Source organism: Brienomyrus brachyistius, chromosome 19, assembly GCF_023856365.1.
Source record: "Brienomyrus brachyistius isolate T26 chromosome 19, BBRACH_0.4, whole genome shotgun sequence".
Classification (NCBI taxonomy): Eukaryota; Metazoa; Chordata; class Actinopteri; order Osteoglossiformes; family Mormyridae; genus Brienomyrus; species Brienomyrus brachyistius.
Window position 1 is genome coordinate 5,643,240 of NC_064551.1, and position 23,400 is coordinate 5,666,639.

Genomic DNA, 23,400 nt, shown 5'->3' on the forward strand with positions numbered 1-23,400 from the left:
TTTGGGACCACATGAGGAATGTACAGCTGGCGAAAAATAAGCATGTCACCCTGACAGGACACACTCCAAAAGAAAAAGGACAAAACCTGTCACTGCAGACTGCTGCATATTCCTCACAGTGAGAAGTGAATCCTGCCATTTCACAGGATCCTGGTGGCTCTCCAGCTCAATTCTCATTACTGAGGGGGATGCATGTATATAACAATAAAGAGAATTTAAGGCCAAAGTAAAAGCATAATTGTTTACAGAAAGTAGGGATGGGCCAATCCACATTTTTTCAGTTTCGATCTAATTCCAATACACAACTACCGATACCTACACTTGAGCTCTTTTACTTTATTTTAAATTTTACACACACACACACACACACACACACACACACACACACACACACACACACAATATGAATAAAGCAATGATGCTGGGAGTAGTGTTTAGTGGACGGTCATATATATAAAAACAAGCTAGCGACTCTCAAACCATCATTGCTTTATTTATATTACTCATGTTGTCTTGCACAATTGGATACACTTTTAGTGGGATTTTCCACTAAACGCTACTCCCACCTCTCACAACTTTGTTTTTACAAAGATTGCAAATCACTGTGCTACTAGTTGCCGTTAAAAAGCATAAAATGTGATTGATTGTACAAATAGATTTAACATGTGATAGAAACTCTTTAAACTGCCACGTATTGGACGGATCACATATGGCTGATACCTGATCCGTCAAATAGGTCTGGATTGGTGCTGATACTGATCCCAATCTCTAATTGGAAGTAATTCCCCACCAGTAACCAATAACGTACACCATAAACACCAAAATTGTTTGTTTGTTTTATGTGAACGATTTGCAGCCTGGACTCAAGCTGCAAAGCATGAAAACACTGAAAACATAATTTAAGTAGGAGGTGTTGGAAACAAATGTCACGTTTTCCTGTAAATAAATAAAAGCACTATGCAAGCCTCAATATCCACCAATCATACAGCTGTTAGCAGGCCATGGCCACTCCCCATGCAGGTCACGCTGCTGGGAAGATCAGCATCCACGCCCCGCCCATTTCCTTCCTCGGTGCTGACGCCACCCCGAAACAGAGTAACACAAAGACAGCAGAAACTTCCCTATGAGTAAGCCATCGTCTGAAGGGATAAAAGAAATAATGACTGCAAGGCCCTCCTCTCCAGCAACCGAATCAAAACTAAAACGGCTATCACTGTACCAACTGCAGTCTGAACATTAGCAGGATGACATCATTTCCTAAAAGTTCAGGTGAGGCAAGGTCAATCAATCATACCAAGCTACAGCTGTAGGGTAATTAGTGTCGGGGGGTGGAAATTAAAATTAAGCAGGAAAAAAACAGAATAAACACATTGGCTTAAACTACAGTAAGGCAATAACTACCTAGTCCCAAAATGACTGAGGAACACGCCTGTGCACTCACATCATCAGGGTCACATCCATGTTATTTACATACGTGGTGGACATCGAAGTCCAGACCAGCCAAAGTACCCTCTCAGAGTGTCTCTCTCCGTGTGGGACAGAAAGCCCTCTGGGTACACTTTCTGAAGCGTGCTCTGCAATTTGCACTCAGAGTACCACGGGCTATCAGCTTCTTATACAACAAGCCGCAAGGGAGGAACCTTTAGTTTTTCTCCTGAGCGGCAGTTAACTGCCGCACTGTCCCATGGAACCTGAGGTGCTGGGTGGGGAGACGCGCATGCACCTCCTCAGCCACCAATGTAAGAATCCTGCAATTCCATTGTTCAGATAAAAATAAATAATTAAATCGTCCCACATCGCAGGCTCAGTGATCTTGAGTCAGCAATTAGTGTTCAGTGGAGCCTTAATTACTCCAACACTTAAAAAGAGAAACATCAGCCAGATCCTTTCAGACTGTCATTTTAGGCCTTACTGTGAAGCACCACATCCCTGATTATATGCATGTATGGTTGTCGGTCTGATTAAAATACACCCTTGCTCAAATACACAAGTGCGTCAGTGGGAAGGGGGCTTCCTAAAGTACTGCTTACGAAAAGCCTTATAAAAATCAAGTTTCACATAAATCTGTTTACACATCTCCAGCTGAGTAAAGTGGCTTTAATTTCAAAAAGGTTCAGATAATGTTCAGATAGCCCTAGGTGGGAGGACAGGCCTTTACCGAACCAGGAGAGCTTTAAGATATGACAGCTGTGGGAGCCCCACCCCCACCCAGGGTAGCTGCTCTTAGTAAAAATTTAATTAAAACATACAAATCATGTTTTTTAATTGAATAGCTCAAAGTTAGGAAGGGCATGTTCATTAGCCCAAGTGCCCAATGAGTGAGTGGCAGTGCAAACCAGTCATGTAACTCGGTACCAGTCTTGTTCAGTCTGACGGAAAAAAGGCCTCCAAACTAAGAAGCTTCTAATTGACAAAATTAAAAACACATACAACCAAAATCACCACATTTTCAGAGAACCAAAATTAATAATGAATAAATACTTCAATAGCAGTCATGCAAATTATAAAAGAGTCAGCACACAAGCATGTCACTTCCTGTACTCACAGGATACAATGACAATGTCCAGACCGGTCTCCTCAGCTTAAGTGATACATCAGCTGTGTCCAGGTGGCCGGATCAGAGGGAAGAGACAAGCTGCCCCAAGAACAATGGTGACAGGGAAGCTGGTGAGCGTTAGTGTGTGGTAAATGGAGAACCAAGTGCCTTTCATTAGGCGGAACTAACATGAAGCTGATTGAATTGTTCAGGGCTATTAAAACCAATTTGGATGAAGCAATCTAATAAAGCTAAGGTCCCCAAGAACGGCAAGCCGCCCAACGGGAGCTCTGGCTGTCATCAGCAGAGGTCAGGAACGGCTAAATCACAAGAGGCCCGAGGGAGAGAGATAACCGATAGAACAGTTCCTTATCTGTCAGATTAGGCTGCTGTGCCATGGTCATCCAAAGGTCCAAGAGTGAGGCAGAGTGTCACTGCTGCAGACAGTGGGTGAGATGCAAAATCCGGACCTCTAAACGGTCCATCAATGCTCAGGTCACAAGAAGACACACACTGTATGTGGTGCATGTGCAAACGCCATTAAGACAAATCAGCAGAGCTACCTGTCGGCTTGATTTCTCAGAGTGTCGTATTGACCAGGCTACTGTAATTGAGACACAATGATTTGCAAAGTGCCCAGGATAGGCCAGGCCCAGCCCTGGTGACTCCAGCATGTATCCCAACACACTGCAGCACATACATATTGACGACCAGGAAGAAAAGGCATGCCTGAAAACACAAATGTGCCAATAAAATTAACAAGAAATAAAGATCAAATGCCCGTGTTTATTAGACTGGACTACAATCCGGTAATCAAACAGAGCTACTGGAATTCACCCTAGAGACCTGAAACAAACCACAGTAAGAGACCCTCAGCCACCACAACAAGCCTCACTCAACCCCGAGCATTACGAACTGTCTAGACTCCTCAGATGAGTTGGACCTGGACAAGCAACACCCCAGTGACTCTTAAGCCACAACCGGAATACCACCATCCCCAAGGAAAGAGGCCAGTCATTTAACCCAAAAAGGCACAGTTTTGCCAGATCACAGCTTCTCTCATGCTCTTTGACATGAGTCGCGAGAAATGATCACCATCCTGGCCCACATTCTAATGGCCCAAACTGCATTCTGAAAGGTACCTAATAATAATAAAAAAGGGAATATGGAACAAGGTCAAAGCGAAGAAAGAACAGAGGTCAGGGGCAAAGACTCTCCTTTCAAAGTAAACACCTTCAAAGGACCCCAGCCAGGCCTGCATTCCTATTCACCTCTACACACCCAGCAAGACTTGTTTATTGATATGATCATTATTGCAGTAATATGCTAACATTCAGGTGTCACCAGATTTTTAAAAAATTTTCCACCCAAACCTGATACAACCAGTCACCCCTTCACAGAGGAAACAGTTTTTTTTTCCTCCCATGACCAAGTTCACGGCACAGACGGATGGATGCTGGTGACTCGGGTGCAGTTTGCTTATCCATTGCGGAGCAGGCGGCAGGTGAGCCGGGCCATATAATCAATCACCATGACTACCGATAGCCCTGCAAATCACCCAGGCGGGCGTTTAAACAGCGCTGACGGGTCTTCATAAATTTGGAAAAAAATCAAGGCCGCTCTGTGGGCCCACACTGGAGACATTGTTTCACTGGCTGCCTCGTTGTGGCATGGCTATTTATCGTGACCCAAGGAGGTATGATTCATACCAGACCCTCTGTTGTTCATGCAAGGCCACTGGGTTTAATGAGTAAAGGTCCCAATCATGCACACCCTGTAAATCCTGAGAAGGCACCAGCACGAGTATTAAAAGACAAATCAACAACTGGAATTACCTTCCCAAAATGCATCTACATCTGTACAGAAGTTTCCTAGACTAACACTGTAGCCCCACAGCCTTTCTAAGTTCTCTGGTGACAGCAGTGACTCCTAAGAAACACAGCACAGAATAAACTTAAAGGTGCTGTGGTTCGGTAAAGGCCTGTCCTCCCACCTAGTTGCTATCTAAACATTATCTGAACCTTTTTGAAATTAAAGCCACTTTACTCAGCTGGAGATGTGTAAACAGATTCGCGTGAAACTTGATTTTTATAAGGCTTTTTGTAAGCAGTACTTTAGGAAGCCCCCTTCCCACTGACGCACTTGTGTATTTGAGCAAGGGTGTATTTTAAATCAGACCGACAACCATACATGCATATAAATCGGGGATGTGGTGCTTCACAATAAGGCCTAAAAGAACAGTGCCATTTCTGAGACAAGCCAACTTGAGTTCCAGGAAAGCAGCCCGCCGACTTCTAGGTGCCGAAACCGAGACCCCATGGGAATCCCAATTTTTTGCCACACCTACAAATTACAAAAGTGTGATGGGGGCAGGGAGGACCTGTGCGGACTGTCGATAAAGGACAAACACTGCCAACCTGTCACGCCAACAGAAACCGTAAAGTGTCCTGAAGCTTTAAAAGAAAACAGTCGAACGGGAAGCCAAGAGCCAAAATGTCGATAATTCTCACCCCCAGCGAATGTCAAAGGACAGTAATGTCAGTCTGGGGTCAACAGAAAAACCTGAAAAGCATCTAAGAGCCTGCCTAGCTGGGGGAGGCTACATATGAAAGCCGGTTTTAAGTGTCAGAAACTGTACATTCTTGTACAAAAGCCAGCATAAAAGCTCAGCTCTTTGGGGACGTGGAGGTGAAGCAGAGGTGAGAGGCACCCAAAGAGGAACACACGAGCACTGTGGGATAAGCAGCTCATGTGTAGTAACGCCTGTCACACACGTGCTATGGAGAAAATGCTCTTGGCCCCTTTCATCCCACAAATTCCAGTGCGTACAGCAAAACAAGAAGGGGATCCATCTCCATTAATGGATCAGGCTAGAATGCCAACCTCAGTACAAGTCTTTGATTGTTTTTCACGGGACATCATTCAGACTTCTCTAATAGCCAGAACAGTGACAGGCAGCTTACACAAACACTCCTTTCACCAAACTGTACAGGGTGCCAGTGCCGGAGCATACAAAAGGTACTTTCTAAACAAGCAAATGCAGCCTCTAATTTCAGTGGTAAACTTTCAACAATCCCCAAACTGTAAACACCGACTTCTAAATTCACACTTAACACAAACTCATAATTCATAAGAGGAATAAATTCTAGGTAGTTAAACTTTATTTACAGGTGAATGGGCTTAACTCAGACAAAAACATGAAATCACTTTTGTATTGTATTACATCATTAATACAGATTCAAAGCAGGTAATTGTTATGTATATGTAACTGACTGGCATTGTGTTGGCCAGTGAAGAGATCTCATTACTAAGAAACAGGGAGAAGGCATGAAAAATGAAATATCTACAGGCTGCTTCGGGTGACCTAGTCGTGCACCTCTGAAGGTCTCGCCGCCTGTGCTCAGGAGATGTCAATGAATTATGCAACAGCATACGATCCACTTAAATCAGCCTCAGAATGACTTTGGTGCACAGGAATAAAAAAGAAACGTGCTGACGCACATTATCCAATTATTGACAGTAAGACAAAATAAATAAATAAAGTGTCGCCTTCAGAGATCAGGGCACCAGTGGCCAGAAGGAAAGTAAAGAGCCGCGGCCAAACGGACCACAATGGAGGCCGCAGGGTCCATTCTGGGGGCCATCTGCATCACTGGATCAGGGGCCCTGGAGGCCCTGTACACGAGCTGACGGTGGAGGCCAGTGGCTCAGCCAGACGGCACACCTGACACCCAAGACTCCACCCTTCTTCAGGTTTCCCTACCGATGAGCAGCTAATTATCTGTATTCTGAGATGGAGGGGGACACTTCAATCCTAGCGTTACCAAGGCTACAGCCATACCACAGCACAGTAGAAAAAGTTGTGAAACATTTCAAATATTTGAACGAGTCCTGCCTCTGTCACTGAAAAATTAAAACAATCTCAGCTCCCGCTGAAGCGCTCCCCACTGAATTGAGTTTTTAGGTGGCGTAAGTTACGGCTCATAGTATTTTTTGTTGAACTCATCACGCCCAGCTCTGCGTGACAGCAAGCTCCATATGGAGTTCATTTCTGCAAGCGAGGCATACATTGAACCCAGAAGGCCAGCACCTGGACCTGAAACACCCACCAGAATCAGACACTGCACAGCTATCCAGTGCGGCCCAGCCCATCCGTCAACGCCAAACTCCAGATCCGCAGCAGACTCCTGACCGCATCCTCACGCCAATGGCTCCGGCCCAGAACTGTCTTGTGGCCGCACAACCGGAGAGCAGCCATAGAGCTGCACCCTCGCAGCTGCAAGCAGCCCCCATGCTCTGTCTCCAGCTTTGACGCGTCAGCCCTGATCAGGATGTTCTGCCTATCCCTAAGCAAAATAAAGACATCTGTACTGCAAGGGTCCATCTCATCTACATTTCTGGGCAGGGCTCGACATTAGGATCAACAAACATCTAGGGAATTAATTTTTCTTGGAAACAGAGACCATCTTTGAGACACACATTGTCTGCCTATTACTGCTTGTATTTGGAGGTTGCGATGCAAAATGCTAGCAGTTACATGGTCCATCACATGCTTTATCAGGTGGGCTGGGGAGGTAAGAACCAAAAGTTAGCGAGAAAAAAAAAAAAAAGATAGGGACTTTCTTAGAGACTAAGACTTCCGGTCTTGGTTTCCACAGATGTCCCACACGCACTGCAAAACAACATTTATTAGAGTCTTGACTCTGAACCACAGAACAGTCGAAATCAGCATTATCTCCATGGCACACACTTTAGTCTACATCCCGCAAACCACTGTCAGGCCAAGATTTGACATGTTTATCTATCACAAGGGACAGCTGAACCATCTCCATGACTGGAGCAGCAGGGCTGGGCCCCATGGGGGCCATTTCCACTGAGGGCCACACTCATTCCCACATTCTGTCCCACTACTCATCCAAAAACCCAGGCCTGTTACACAGTGGGACCACCCCCACCTTAAAGGATGGCCCTGCTTATCTGCTATATCCGAGGGCCTGGGCCAGGATGGCGCCTGCCTGCCCCCCCTTCCACGTGAGACACAGACCTTTCCTGCGGGGTGTGGCGTCAGCTGCAGGCGGACTCGCGCTCCACTGTTTTCCCTGCTAGGCCTCCATGATTAGCAGAGACCCAGCTAAACACGTGCCAGTGGCTGCCAAAAGGGCCTTCCTTGGTTGTTAATCTTCCCAGACTCAACAACACCTCCCCCCAAAAAAAAAGCTGAAATGCAGACCATTGTGCGTGTCAATTCATGCCTACAGCTGCAAATTAAGCTCTTCTCAGTTCAAAATAAAAGGCAGAACTTCTGGTCATCTTCAGACAAACTAGAGCATCTTTAACTGAGCGGTTCATTTGTTTCGCAGAAGTGAGATTCCCTTGAAATGCAGCGCACCCAAGCCACCGGTTGCTCAACATTTCAATCATAACACCCATTTAGCAGGTGGGGATTCTGTAGACCTGCCCTCTTACATAAACAAGCAGAAACAGCTTTATGACAAACAGGGAGGAGCAAACAGCTACAAGGAAACCTCACTCTAGAAGAAAACAAACGGTACGGCACAAAAGGGAGGAAACTAAAAGAAACAAACAAAAGGCAAGCGAGAGACCACAAACCTCTGGGTAATGGCGATACAAAGCTTTACTAGACAGAAGGCTGTGAGAGCAGCTATATGCAGGGTGCCGGAACACAAACCCATGAAGCTGAACTTTGCCTGAACAAAACACACCAGGAACCTGACAAGCACACACACTACGGAGAAGATGGTAGCTCATCCTGACTCATTTTCACAAGATTATGCAAGGGAATTCCATTTATGTTTAGGGGAGCAAATAGGTGATGCATGGTTTATTAAATACTGGCTGAGGCGATGCACACACGCACTTCAAAAGCAGCAGAAATTAAGACTCACATAGACTAAACTTGACCAGCACTGGATCAAATATACTTCAGATACAAAAAAAAACAGACTTAAAGTCTCTTAATTCAATACACTACATTATTCTACCTAAAATTAAATCATTAGGGACACAAACCCTGATTTCCTGGAAGTTGTTAGAATTACACGACAAGGCTACTGCTATTGGAACCAGCAGACACAAGTAAATAGCTAAGGCAACCGGCATGTACGGAGACCAGAGAGCCTCGGTGTACTGAGGCGGCTTTGCATGCGCCTATGCCCACCGTCTGAGGAGAAGGCCCCCTGCCGTGTCACTCGAAGCAGCATCAAGCAAACAGAGAGACACACATTCCCACATGTGATACACACCACAAATAGTTGGCTGGGCAGCACACGTGAAGAAATCGTGCGGACTGGAGCGGCCCGTTGCCGCCCCCACATAGACAGGAGCCAGGGCAGATGGGCGTTGAATTTCCCCTCGGTAAGCAAACCAAAGGCAATAGGATAAGTGCTTTTTCCACACGTGGATAGGCCTGCAATAAGCCTGATAAAAACACAAAAATAAGCGAGCTGCGAAAAGGTGGGATGAGGGAAACGCTAAGTGAAGCAGGGAGCAACTGATAAGGCAAAGCGCCTGCCTCTCGATCAGGGCGCTCAGTCCCACCTGAGCATGTGTGGTGTACAGTGGTCAGAGGCACATGTGGTGTGACAGGCCCGCACCTAATGTGAACTGGGAAGTGCACAAGTGGCTTGAGAATGCTTTGACAGACAGCAATAATGGCCCGAGGGGGCAGGGAAGGCAGACAGACGTAACTGCTGGTGCATCCCAAGAGATTAATGAGGCCAGACATGCCAAGTCCAGAGACAAGTGCCACCCTTCCCTCGTTATGAGATCCATCTTCTTATCCTTGTATTCCATTCTCCCCCCACCTCCTCCTCTCTCTCTCACACACACACACACACACACACACACACACACACACACACACACACACACACACACACACACACACACACACACACACACACACACACACACACACACAAAAGCAACAAAGAAGTGGTTGTCTGCAGTTCCGGATCCACCCAATAATACCCAATACAAAGACAAAGCCCCAAGACGCTGTTATGAGGAAGGGGCTCAATGAGACTGAAGCAAGGTCTTGATCAAACCCTTGAAATCAGCTTTAAGCACAGGTACATAATCCTCTCAATGGCAACTATATTGGTTTCGTACATATCAACTCGCACAAAGGAATGGATTGAAATGGACTCACTAGAACTATTAATCAAACAGTAGCACAAAGAAATCTATACTCCATGTATACGTACAGCTCGACCCAGAACCAGAGGTGCAGAGGGCTAACCTTTCAGGACCAGATACAACTGGGAGAAATAAAAAGAGGAGGGGGTTAAAGGAGCAGCAGCAGAGCATTGGTGCCGTCTTAACGTGCAACCCCAGTGATACCAGAAGCTACAGAGGAGATTTGCACTGTGGGACCAGCCAACAGTTCCATGAAAATGAAACCGTGACAAGACTGTGTACACAAGAGTAACAGGAAATGAAAAGGAAGCAGGACACTCAGACAGTGCCGGCGCTCGGCTGGGAACCCCCACTCACGATCAGCCCCAGCGAGTCTGATGATGATGCACAGCGAAGCACAACACGACAAAAATGTGGGTGGATCGCATTTATAAACAGCAGCCTTATAACTGCAACAGAGCCACCGCTTTAAATACATTCTCAGTTTGCACACAAAAAAGGATGAAGGAAAAGCAAAGTAAGGTGTCTGCAGAACAAAACGTTGATGCAGTTCAGCAAGTTAATTTCAGTCTAGCCCCTAAGGACACAAAATTAGAAAAAGTCGAGAATAATCAAAATTTGGCTGCTTGGCACTCTGCATGATGGACCAGCTACAGGAGTACTCTGAGCAAATGGCCCAAGGAATGTGTACGGTGCAGGGGGGGGGGGGGTTGCAGAAGGGCACTGAGCAGGCCAGACCAAGCACCAAGTACCCCCCCAAGAAGGCGCCGGGCCGGGCCAGAACGCTGTAGCAGGGGCATCACACACCTGGTCACCGGCCTGTGCATCTCTGGTGAAAGCTCATGTCTCACCAGTCAGAGACTATGCCAATGCGCCGCTCCTAAAATCAAGTGTGGCCGTCACCCAGTTTCTGAAGGTTTGGGGAGCGGGCTTTCATTCAGCTGGGAGCTTAAGCGGGTCAGCTTCAAATGATCAGTCAGGTGTAGCAAAGCCTTCAGTGAGTCGCACATTTCTGACTCCAAAATGACACACACGAAGCAGGCTATAATCATTCAGAAAAGCTGATTGGATGGGACTAGCAAATAGCCAACGCAGCAGAAGCTTTTTAAACAGGAAGAGGTGACTGATAACTAGTCTAAATACAGAACACAATACAAACTGTTTGTTATGCCTATCAGAGAACAGAACAGCAAGAAGCATCACTGACAATGGACAGCAGATTAACAAGCACACTATTTCAACTGGGTGATTTTGCTTCCCAATATCTGAAAGGAAACAGACTTAGAAATTTCAGTAATTAGCCTATTCACTCTACAGGGGAAGTATTTGAACAACAGATTTCATTTCATAGCTGTCAATGAACAGAATAAATATTTACAGTCAATCTGGGAATAGCGTCTCCATCAAAGCAAGAAGAGCCATGTATTTATACGTCCATCCATCTTCCACAACCACATATTCCGTAAACGGTCAGTGAATCTTGAGTCTATCCCAGGAAGCTAAGGACAAAAGGGTTCTAAAGGAAGGGTACCACCTCTATATTAATCCCCATCTACAGGAAACCAAGTATAGATGAGTTCCACAGGGAAGCAGAAAAAAAGAAAAACTGCTGAGTGAGGTAATATGTGCATGTGACTAAGCAAAAAGCTGATTTTTAATAAAATGTACTTCAAAACTCATGACAAACCACATCTGTGTTTAATGTCTCAGGACACATCTCCCAAGTCCACATAAAATTCATAAATATGCTCCGAGTGGCTTCCACAGGGGGTTTAGTGGTTAATAGCACAGGGACAACACGTCAATATATTCAAGGTAACCGATTACAATAATGTTAGTGTGGTGTGCGTCCACATATCGAGTTATCACAAATTTTGAAGAGAGAAAGATGACGAACAACACTACTTTGGTTAAATTTTAACTAAATTTAACTTTTGCTATCACCCATTGATTCCTAACCTGGAATATATAATTTTAATTTGTTTGGAAAGCTTTTTAATTTGCGTGATGCATTAGACACTAAAATGTTGACATTCTGATGGTGAGTGTTTGATGTTTACTCTTTGATATGTTAGATTTTTTTTTGATAATCAAACATGTTAGATTATTCAACAGATTAATCATTAGATTAGTCTACTTAAAAATTGTTAATACAAAAATAATTGTTAGGGGCATCCATAACGGTCAAGGACCTGGCTTTCGGCTAAAAGAAAATTCAAATCCCAGGAAAGGCTCCGGTATTGTGTCACTTATCAAAGCTTCAGCTGCTTCAGTAAGTACACATTTGTATGACTTTGGTAAGCAAGCCATATATCATACACTGCTTTGGATAAAAACTTCAATGGGAGGAGCAGAAGAGCCAGCCATCCAGCCAGCCTTCATGAGGCCACATCTCATCCTCCCCTCCGGGGATTGTTCTTCTAAGGATATGTGAAAGACAAACATTGTTGCTCGACAGATTGCTTGCACACGCACCAGTGACCATCAGGCAGCAGCCCTGCTCAGATCCACTTTGGCACTGGTAAACTCAGGGGATGGGGGGGGCAACCTGTAGATGTAGAGGTGGACCACAACTGAATCAAAGTGCACACTACTAAGTAAACTGCTGCAAGCTGGGCTGCTTTGGATGCCCTTTGCAAATAAGCAATGGATGAAAACAAAACTGACCTTACGAGGAAAAACAAGCACCAAGTGAAATGCAAACCTGTCTTAGGAAGTATCAAACAAAAACACTCTGGATAAGATGCTTTCATCTTAACCAACCAATGTTCCACTTCTAGGCTTATACAGCCTTGGTCAGCATTAGCCAATCTGCTGTTCCCCACCATACAGCAAACCGGTCAGGCTGGGAGAGAAAGAGAAGATCACAGGTGTATGACAACTGGGGGAAAAAAAAGAGCCATACCAGTGTTTAAAGCATTTAAGCATATGCTATACCTACACTCTTGAGATTGCCCTACAAAGCCTGCAAAGGTTGATGACAGCATATGGATTGAGAGACCAACACTTTCTAGTGAGGGACAACACACAATTAGCAGAAAGAAGAATTCAAATGGTCAGCGTTTTGGCTGAGTGGCAGGTAGGAGAAAGTTGAGAAGGCCAGTGAACTTTTATGTCACTGCTTGAAGCATGGAGAAAATTATTACTGCTCTTTCCAACTTCAAAATAAAAAACTGTCAACAATAGAGAGATATTCATCACTTCCTATTTAAAATGTACTGCAAACCTTGACTGAAAACGAAAATAGTGGAACAGCAACATGGGGCTTCGAGTTATCATTGCTCATTTTCTAACTTACTGAAGCATAAGCAGTAAAGCTGCCCGATCAAACAGAAACAGCAAAGCTCAACAAAGCATGAATCCAACCAATCAGAGGGTCAAATTTGGGCATAAAATCCTTGCACCACATGGACTCCTACTGACTTGACAGGAACAAGCTACTTTCTATGGACTTGAAAGGCAACTACATTGCAAACATGAAGGAACACTTCCAAAAACAGGCAAAAGGGATCTGTGTAGAACAAGCCCTTTCGAGGACAGCACACTACATTTGGGACGAATGTGATACTTCTATCCCTGATCTAGCACCTTCTTAATCAGAATTGATACGCTAATGGATGGGAAAATGCTGTTTGGGTTGTTTTAGACTCTTAAGTATCATGTATTTGGCAAAACTCCAGTCAAAACAGGTTAATTGTCAGTAGTTACAATTAGTTGTGTGAATCTAAAAATATTTACCTCCCCTACTGGTTCAAACATTAAGACAATATGATAATTAAGCTCAAGAAGCACATTTTCCTCTATATCCCAAACTATGTGGTGCAAAACAAATCTGACTATAGGCACTAACAACGTAAACACAGCAAGATGTAAACAAGAAGCACCTCCCTGTACCTGAGGGCTCCCAGCTCTGTGATTGGCTGATTCTAACAAATATTAGCAATGTTTATTCTGAAACCGGTCACCAAAGGTTATAAAGACATTAGTATTGCCATAACACCTATTTATAGTATTAATGGTAAACCTGGAGCAAATTAAATACATCCATTCTGTGTAAAGACAACACTACATTTGCTTATGGGGCCTGCAATTATACTTTAAATATAGTACTTTTAAAAACATATAGCAGTTGAGTTGTACGGCAATTGTAATATTTATTTAAGATGGATTTATATGAACGAGCAAAAGCTATCTAAAGCATCAGGAGGGTTTGATTAAAGCAATGAGCATGAGCCACTTGACATCCTTTAGCCAGCAAGTAGGTGTTACCATAGAAATTGGGTTTTTAATCCCTTAAAAACCACAGAAAACCTGTAGGAAACAGACCCATAACTCCAAAACAAGTTAATCCCGGATGAGTAATCGCTTTTAATCAATTCATTTGTTTCCCTGTCGGCTTACACAAAAGTTCAAGCCCTGGGTCGGAGACTGGAGAGATTCCACATGGTTTTTAGGTTTTATTAAAACCTCTCCAATGCGCCAAGGCAACTCCTAAATTCCAAATAGCTGAGTGCTGACGTCCGCTCAGATACCCGCAAAAGAGAGCTTCCCCCACCCAGTACTGCACAAAAACACAAACTCCCAGCCCTAACCCTAAGCATCCCCCACTGATTAAATGTGCTCTTTTAATTTTATTGGTCTCAGAAGTGCCAGGTTTTAAAAGGGCTTACGATCTCACTCAATATTTATGTACATTTCTCCAACCTACGTTTTCGCATCAGTAATTTTAAGGGGATGCACACTGTACACTGCACGTATATAATGCACTGCTTTGGATTTCTGAAAACAACTTGCTTGATTAAATACCCAGTGCGCCCATTACAGATAATAATCGTCTATATGATAGGATAAACAGCCATTACTATTAAACCGGGGTTCGTAGGCTTAAAACACCCAGTTATACTAACTAATTAGATGCCGCCACAATTAACAGAGAATACAAAGACAGGCCGAGGTTCGCTTCACCGCCCAGGTGTATGATCTGGTTTACGTACATCACTGAATTTCCATGGACTGCTTTTAGAAACGTCTTTTGAAGGGGTACGAATTAAAATTAATATGACGCACTGTTTTTCCGTTTTAAATATCTGAATTACAAAACCGAACCCTGTTAATTTGTCACTGTAGGCTGGCCATCTTATCTACGCGCCGGTGCAACAAATCAGTGCATCCGTAATGACGTGATTTAATGCAATGCTGCTTTTCAAATAGGGTAGGAAACACTTCTGCTGGCTCTGCACAGACAAACTGGAAGTGACAAACATAACAAATACACAAGTGTCGAGGTCGATTTACTGTCTGCTAGGGTCACCGCCGCCGCCACCCCCCATTCTGGATGCGCGCCTAAAACAAAATTTCCTGTTCATGAAATTAAATTAAATGAAAACCGTAACTCGGCTGCAGGTGACTTCATACCTAAAACAGAGCCGCTCACCATATGTTTAGATTGAGATTTTTCACCTGTTTTTTGTGGTTTTGGATATATCAAAGATCAAAGCAGCCGAACCAGTACTAAAGTACTCGATAACGTAGGAGGCAAAGCAGCTTTAGCTAATTTTATCACAAGCCGACATTAATATTCATGTGTACCGGGTAACGCTGGCTGGCGGTACCGGGGCACGCTCACGGTCTCACAGGTAGATACGTCAGCCACCTCACAGGGAAACCATCACGCCCCGCGCAGTTAGCCGTTAGCACCGGCTCGCGACCCTTTAAATGTCTCGGATTTCGCCTTAATGTGGGGTCTGGAAAGCGAGAAAAGAGCCTTTCCCCCGCCTGGCCGTCATGTGTAGGGACGACGCCGGCGGACACTAAGCCAAGTTGCGAATCGACTAACCAGTAGTCGTACGTGGGGCTATTCCCTTGGTTTTCAGCATAAACCGCACTTCGGGGCGGTTAATCATTAATCAACACCGGGAAATTCACGTACAAACGTGTGGTACGGCTTGTTTTATATCGCATAGCTGTACCCGGGCGTACGTTTATCTCGGAGGGAGGGGGGGTCCAGAAATAAGAGCGTTTTTAGCGACCCGATGCACTTGTTCAGCGAATCGCACAGCTAATTGCCGAGCCAGTGCTGGATAAGTACCCGTCATCGCTAAACGAGTTTCACACGCTAAACACCAGGCGGCCAGCCGTCCCTCCACACGGCTCGTCCAGGCGCTCGTCACCCCGGTTCAAAATTACGTCGCTCAGTTTGGTTAAAGGCGCAGCCGGGCAGAGAGCCGGGCACAGCCTCGTTGCTTTCGCTAGCCGCGGCTGTGGACGGGGAGAGCCGGCCTCACACGGCCTGCAGGTCCCGGGAGGTCCCCGGGCTCACCTCCGTAGGTTGGCTGATCTCGAACAGGTCGAGCCGGTTGGCGTTCCAGTGGTTAATGATGTCGGCCAGCTTCCGCCGCTCCTCCTCCCTGCTCCCCGACATTCTCAATCCTCAATGGGTTCTCCTAACAGGGGAAAGAAATCCCTTTGTCCACAACGGAGACCTCGTGTCCAAGGACCGCGACAAAATACAATAAAAGAAAACCATGCGCACAAAAATCTGGGTTTTGGAAGCGGGTCTGAGCGAACCGTATCTCTGTCGGCTAGCAACACACGTCGTTCTCGTTGTTAAGCGCTCCTGCCGTTTCCGTGTTCCCTCTGTTTCTCTTATCTCTCTCTCCCTCCCTCTCTCTCCCAGGGAAGAGCCGGCTACGTCTGGTTCGGCGCGTTCACGCCCATCTTCACGAGCTGCTGTCGTGCACACGCACAGCGCTATTCGTGCCTTTCCCTCCGGTCCGCGCGTTTAATGAATAGGTCCCATTCTAACACGGATCATTAAAAAACACTTTTGGTGGATCTTTACTACACACATGACCCTCATAAACCAAATAAGACTCTTATTAATATATGCATCCCGTATATATAATGTATCATAATGGAGTTGCTACAATAATTGAATTTTCTTTAAAGTGAATATGTGTACCCACACATTATATGTATATTTACGATTTCTGGTTATGGGAAGGCTGCCCAGAATTCATAAGCTAAAACCCACCCCTCTTCTGAGGTGAGTGCAGGGTGAATGCATGTGTTGTATGTCACACTGCCTTGTCATTGTCATCACTGAATAGACCCCAGTACAACCACTCCCTCTGCTCCTGACAGATCCCAAGGGGATAGACTATTTGTGTCAGAATTCTCATATTAAAGGGCCATTGACTTTATTGCTTCTTACAGCCAAATCATTTAAATGTAAACCTGCTTGACTCAAAGTTTTTTTTTTACAGAGGGCAACATTACAGGAACAAGCAAACTAAACCTAGTATGACTCCACTATCAGTCAGACCCAGGATGAGAGGCACTGAATCAAGTAAAAGTGGAACAATAATTTTTGATCAATTTATTCATAGGCACTTTTATTTAAAGCAGCCTTCACTATTACATTTTATACAGTAGAATGATTGAAGGTTAAGTAGCTTTATAAGGGCACAGCTACAGGTTTCATCTTGGGACTGATGAACCAGTTGTGGTTGTCTCTTTAACTGCTATGTTAGCTCAGTCACATCCAGAAGAGTCCTATAGTCACACAGCAGCGAGCGGCACTGGCGCACTCACACTGAGAACATCACACTGAAGCAAAGGAGCCATGATTGGCTGGGCAGGTACAAAGCGAGTTCAGTATGTCATCTGATGCAAGCCTGTCCTTGAACCCATCTCATGCCACTTCAGTTATGTGAAGTCTTTATCATGTTGCCAGCATGCTGACGTTTGCTGCTGTCATATAAAAAGAGCTTCGGGACAATTTCAAAAGTGCATGTTGAAGGGGAACTGGCCTGTGAACAGTCTTTAGGAATTAGAGAAAGCAAAATGAAGCTCAAACAGTAAAATGAGTTGGGGACTCAAAGACCGTCAATGAAACAGTGACATGGTGACCATGGGCCTTCTTACCTCCTGAGCTTTGCACTGTATGCACCCAGGCCGCAGACCCCACCCCACCCCTCCACCCCCAGTGTTTCCCGACGTGGCTTCCTTCCTCATGGGATTTACCAGTGCAGTGTTTGGCAGTGTGCACAACCCACACCCAGTCCTGGAATATGTGAGATGGGACATCGCAGATGTTTCCTGTCCTCTGTGAGTGACATTTTATTTAGGCTGCCCTGGGGAGGGAGGGGGGGGATTATGTGAAAGAAAATGATGTGTTAGCATGCGATTTTTAGGAATGTTGCAAAACAGTCCATAAGCATTTTTTTATATAAAGACTTAAGTATATAAAACTTATATAAAGTTACAAGACTTTAAAATCGGTTCTAAAGCATCTTTCAAAACATTGATTTTTTTGATGAATTATATTGTGCAATGTAAGGAATGAAATAGTTAACAGATGTTCGTTAAATAAAAAGGTGCAAACATTGTGTGACATTCCAATTCACACAAATTTTCAGTAATGCACCATAAGCTAAATAAGTAATATTTACCTTGGTTTGCTCCAGTAGTGCAATGACAGTCAGGCTGACTGGTGTCTTTAAATTGCTCACAGTGTATAATTGTGTGCTTTGATGCATTGGTGTCCCATCCAAGGTTTACTCAAGCCTTGCTGTCTAGGATAGGTTCCAGACCTTCTCTATGAGCCCGATCCAGATAAGCAGTTAGAAAACTGATGGATATTTCAATATACTCTCCCACGAATAAGGTGCACCTGGAAAAAAAAACCTGAAGTATCCTCAAATTACAGATGTCCTGGAAAAGGGCTGCAGTGCAAGTCCTGCTAATTTGTGCAAAAACACAGTATCCAAAGGAGGACGTCTCCAGAAGGGAGAGGTTCACAAAGACGTGCTGAATTTCACACATTACATCCATCCACCAAATCAACTCACGTCCCACTGAAGGTTACTGGAATCCTCTAGGCCTCCCTAAAAATGGTTCAGTGGCAGCGGTTTGATGTTTGTGGAACATGAAAACTGTCTGACTTGTGAGCCAGCGCTAAATGAACCGTGCTGCAAAGAGAAGGATGGGCAGTTTCTTCCTCAATCGTGGATCACTGAAAGACTTCGGTCTTCAGAGACATCCGGAAGGGCAAAATCAAGGAGTGTCCGTGGAGCTGGAAGTAGATTAATCAGGAGAATGATATAACTATATTTATACCCTATCAGTATCCTTTGAGACCTCACACAAAAGCCTGGTTCTGTCCCATCTTTTTTCGTCAAATCGGTTATACTAATTTGTTTCCTGCCAGTAAAGACGTCTGGACATAAATATTTGCATTGGCAGAGCAAGGATTGGACAAATAACTTGGCTGTCATGTGTCTGACACATGAGATACCATTAATGTTTGCCTTTGTGCCAGATGCATCCTTTGCACACAACATGAACAAAAAACAAACGCCTTTAATCCGTACATTCAATATTCATTTGCAAAATAAATCAATTCACACTGTGTTGCTTCTCCTGAGTTGCTTCTTTAGAGGTCTTCTGTGGTGGACGCTTTATAAAAATGGTTTGGACTTCGCTATTTCATGCAAGTAGGTTACTGAATGACCCTACAACCTGGCTCAAGGACAGAAAACATTTAAAGAGACAATGAATTCAATGCATGGGGATTTAAGATGATAGAGTAATTGCGACATGGTGTGCAACACATGATTGGATTAAGTAGTAGTATTATTATGGCAAGGAAGTTATATTTAAGCTGAAATTTTAAGTAAACAGACAGAATAAGACTTTAGTCAATAAAAAAAAAACTCGCAAAACTGTGAAAGCATTCAAAAGCATCATTGTGTTTGTGTTTTACCGTTTGCTGGAAAATCCAAAAGGTAATTCAAGTCCATGGATCTTTGGAAAGATGGCGACATGCTGATGTTTACGACTTTTATTTTTGATGCACTGTTGCCGCAGTTGCTCAGAACCAGTTAAGATGAATTTTCTGCACGGTTCACTAGCTTTTAAAACCCTCTGACTGTAGGCCCAAGTTTCAGTGCCAAAAAATGATCAAACATTCCAAAGTGCATAAGTTGCACTTGTAAATCTGTCGTGAAAGTCCTGTTATCAGTTAAATTGATTGCCTGAAATGACCAGTGATCCATTGAACTGTTGCATTGAGCTCCTTAATAGGAACTATCGTACTTGGCTGCAGATGTTCTGTTATTATGGAATATTATTTAGCGCTGCATAACACATCGAGAATGTAATCATGAGGACATTATTAAGATGTCAATGTAACTGCATAAAGTGTGACCTTGTAACCTTTAGCAAATGCAGACCAATTACTACTGCATGATGTAACCAAAATAAGTATGTATCTGTACCTAATGTTAGCCTCGAAGTTTCTGTATCTGTCCTTTTTGTTAGCCTTGGTTGTATGAATATGCACCTTATTCAATTCTGCAGCTTATCGTTACGCTGAAGGCTAAATTAGATCTGTGGCAAAGCATCACTTGGCCAGCTGAAACCGTCAGACTCTCTTACTGTTTATCAATGAAACCTGGGAAGAGTTGTGCTTTCCCACTAAAGTGTCCTTGGACAATTCTGGGTTTCTTGCCGTAACTATACAAGGAATACTGCCTCATTTATGTTATTTCTAGAAGGTTCGACCAAAAAATGATTGGCAGCCCGATCATATTGGGCAGGGGAAGTAATTGGAGCCCAAAAGACAGGAAGTAATGATGGAGACACACAGGGGTGTGGAGTACTTGAACCTTGTAAGGAAAAAACAATGGAGGCAACTAGCCCAGGAGAGATGATCCTGTGGATGAATATCTTGATAAGAGAAATCAAAAGTGTATAAGAATCAGTATAATTCACGATGGGACACGCTGCAGAGTGTCCAGTCTTGGATGTAATCCACATGGATACAATAAAAGACTGACTTTGGAATTCTACACAAACAGCTCCTGACTCCTGATTTGGCTCTAAGAGAGTAACAACCACAACATTATCGCTAAAGCCTGTAAAACTCCCACACATATATTTTGAGGTTTGCTGACAATAAGAAAATCACACTCATTCTGAAAACCAACTGCTTGGTAATTTTATGACACGCTGTGAGTCAGTGGACATTGCTGGCAGGTGGGAAATTCATCAGAGGTCAAGCTGCATGTTACACAGGGTGGCCAACTTTGGTCAGCTGCCTGGCGCGAGATTTTCAATTCGAGAGAAGTCTGTACACATATTTACATGTATGTAACAGTTTCATTACCTTGTAAATAGCCTGTAGGGTTTGCAAACTACCCCAATGCTTTTAATATTGCTAATTTTTGATATATAATGGAAAAATATAGATTTGCCAAAAGATGTGTTGCGTGAGAGTCTGAAAGCACAAGTGTCACGCCAGATTTGGCAACCCTGGTTACATGATGCATCAGGGAAGCAGGTAGGGGGATATTATCTGAAGGCCACTAGTCCAGATACCTGGCTGTTGCATATTTTCTTGAGCTGCTTAACCAAAATCATAATATATCCATCCATCCATCTTCCATACCATTTATTAGTATACGTACCCACATGTAAACAACAGTAAATTTCCAGGTCACTGAAAAAAAAATGGTTGTCTAAGTATAGCCACAATGTAAATGCATCTGTCAGTTAGTGGAATGTTTTCCAGGAGGCCTTGTTAGACAAAAGGCAAAGACAGAATACTAGACAGTTTATTTACTGCTATGCTGATATTTCTGCCATGTTCTATAACTGACAAAGTAAAATAAATGCATGTTTATTATAAGCTATACGAAACATACAGCTCTTAAAATAAACTAGTTTTAGCCTCCAAGTATTTAGTCGTGTATATAAACAGCAATGAAAACGAAACTGCCACATGCTTAACTGACAGCGAACAGCAAAAGGAATCGTGTTTCACATTACTTGGTCAGTTCCCAAGGCAACGGTGTATGGGAGCACAGGATGAGTGTTTCTGGAATGTGATAAGATTCTAATTTGTAATCAGAAATCTGAGGAAAGTGGCCACAGTAGTTTCCCATCAAATACAGAAAGAAAATAACAAGGGGCTTTGCAGCAATCCAGCTGTCGCAGTCAAATGTTCATAGTTTCAGGCCAAGGCACAAGAAATATTGCAGACAGGATACACAGGTGAAATATGCAGGCACTCACACGATCCTCTCAAACTGCCATGTGGTTAAACACATCGCTTTGCCAAAAATAATCTACTTGAGTCATTCCTAATTTTGCAACTCATACCGGTTCCACTGCTCTGAGAACTATATTGTATATTTTATTTCAAACTCTGGGATCTGCTTGCATATCAACGCAGCCCATTTTTAAAAATCGAATTTCCATATTAGAGAAGTCTGACATTCCTCTATATGTTTATGAAGAAAATAATGTTAAGTCAGGAGTTCACTATTCACGGAGCCTAAAGCAGAGATAAGATCACCCGAAACAGGAAGCGGCAGAGCACTCTGGTATTATGGTTTCCTGCTGTGGTTTCTGATTCAGCCCAGTGTGAGAGAGATGGGCCACGCATGTAATATAAATCTGTGTCATATGCATGGTCTACTATACAAATTTTGAAATAAAAATACCTGCATAGATACGTGTTTAAAAACATTAGTTTAATACTCAATAACAATAGCAACTGTAAACATTTCATGTACTATTTAAGATGTATTACAAAAGGAGTAGGACTTGCTATCATTGTTTATATGTTAGTTATGCTGGTAGAAATACTTAAGTTTTATTGCAAACCGGACAAACAATTTTTGGACTATCTACTCAAACCTGCATGAATGACAAAAAGACCAGACTCATGAACAAATGGTTTCCGGTTCAGCTTCCAGGATCGAGTTCACCGTTTTAATTGCGAGCCATGTAAATTACGTCAGATAGCATCATCCTCTAAGTAATTAGATGTGACGTAGTGCAGGAGGGGCTGATTGGCTCCCCCGCCATGACTGGAATGGATTATCTCACCGGCACCAGCACAGGTGATTGGCCATCAATCAGGGACCACAAAGACGTAAGTAATCCACGGAAAAAGGGCTGCCTGGCTGCTAATGGGGACAGATAAGGGGCCGTGTATCGGCGGAGTAAAGAGTCCGCGACGTCAGACACGGCCCATCTGTCCCATTTCTCTCACATGCTCAATACTCACAGAAGACCTGCAGCTCACCCTCGCCATGGGTAGAAACCGGGCTGCTAATGCAATTCCGGGGGCAGGCGAGAATACTGCCGGCTCCGGAGTCTGTTCCAGGCCACCTCTGCGTCCTGAGCGGCGGGGACTCGGTCGGGTGTGCGGGGCTGCGCCCGGAGCGCATTTCTGGCACCATTGCTTATCGCGGCTGCAAGCCGGAAATTACGGTTTATCAGCAGACGGGCTCTTGACCCAGGACTGAACTGTCAGCAAAATGAGCAGCCGGGGCTGCATCGCTCATCACCGATGTGACAGGACCAACTTTAGAAATTTTGAGTATAACAGCCCCCTGTTCTTTATCGGTACAATGAACAAGAAACGAACAATGAGAAGTCAGTCACATGCCTGCCTGGGGTCATGTGACACTGTTCTTAAATTACAATGGCTCCATTATTGCTTACCTTATACCTATAAACGTAAGACAGGTATGACATTTAGTGCATAATAGAAAAAAAGTGCGACCAACAAATAATTCACAATTATATACCTTTCTTTAAAATGTAAAATTTAATTAAAAGTTTAGAAGCCGCATTTACAAAAAGTAAGAACACTGCAAATCCCAAGAATAAAACCCAGAGTTCAGTTCGTT

General features: G+C 43.9%; 1 protein-coding gene across 1 annotated transcript in view; it reads right to left on the reverse strand.

Moving 5' to 3' along the window:
* LOC125714692 (afadin-like) overlaps nucleotides 1-16,393 on the reverse strand; it is a 79,944-nt gene extending 63,551 nt beyond the window's left edge. The window contains 1 exon segment of the mRNA XM_048985537.1: nucleotides 16,014-16,393. Coding sequence (XP_048841494.1) covers nucleotides 16,014-16,115 — 102 coding nt within the window. The 5' untranslated portion in view covers nucleotides 16,116-16,393.
* Between the last annotated feature and the right edge of the window lie 7,007 nt (nucleotides 16,394-23,400).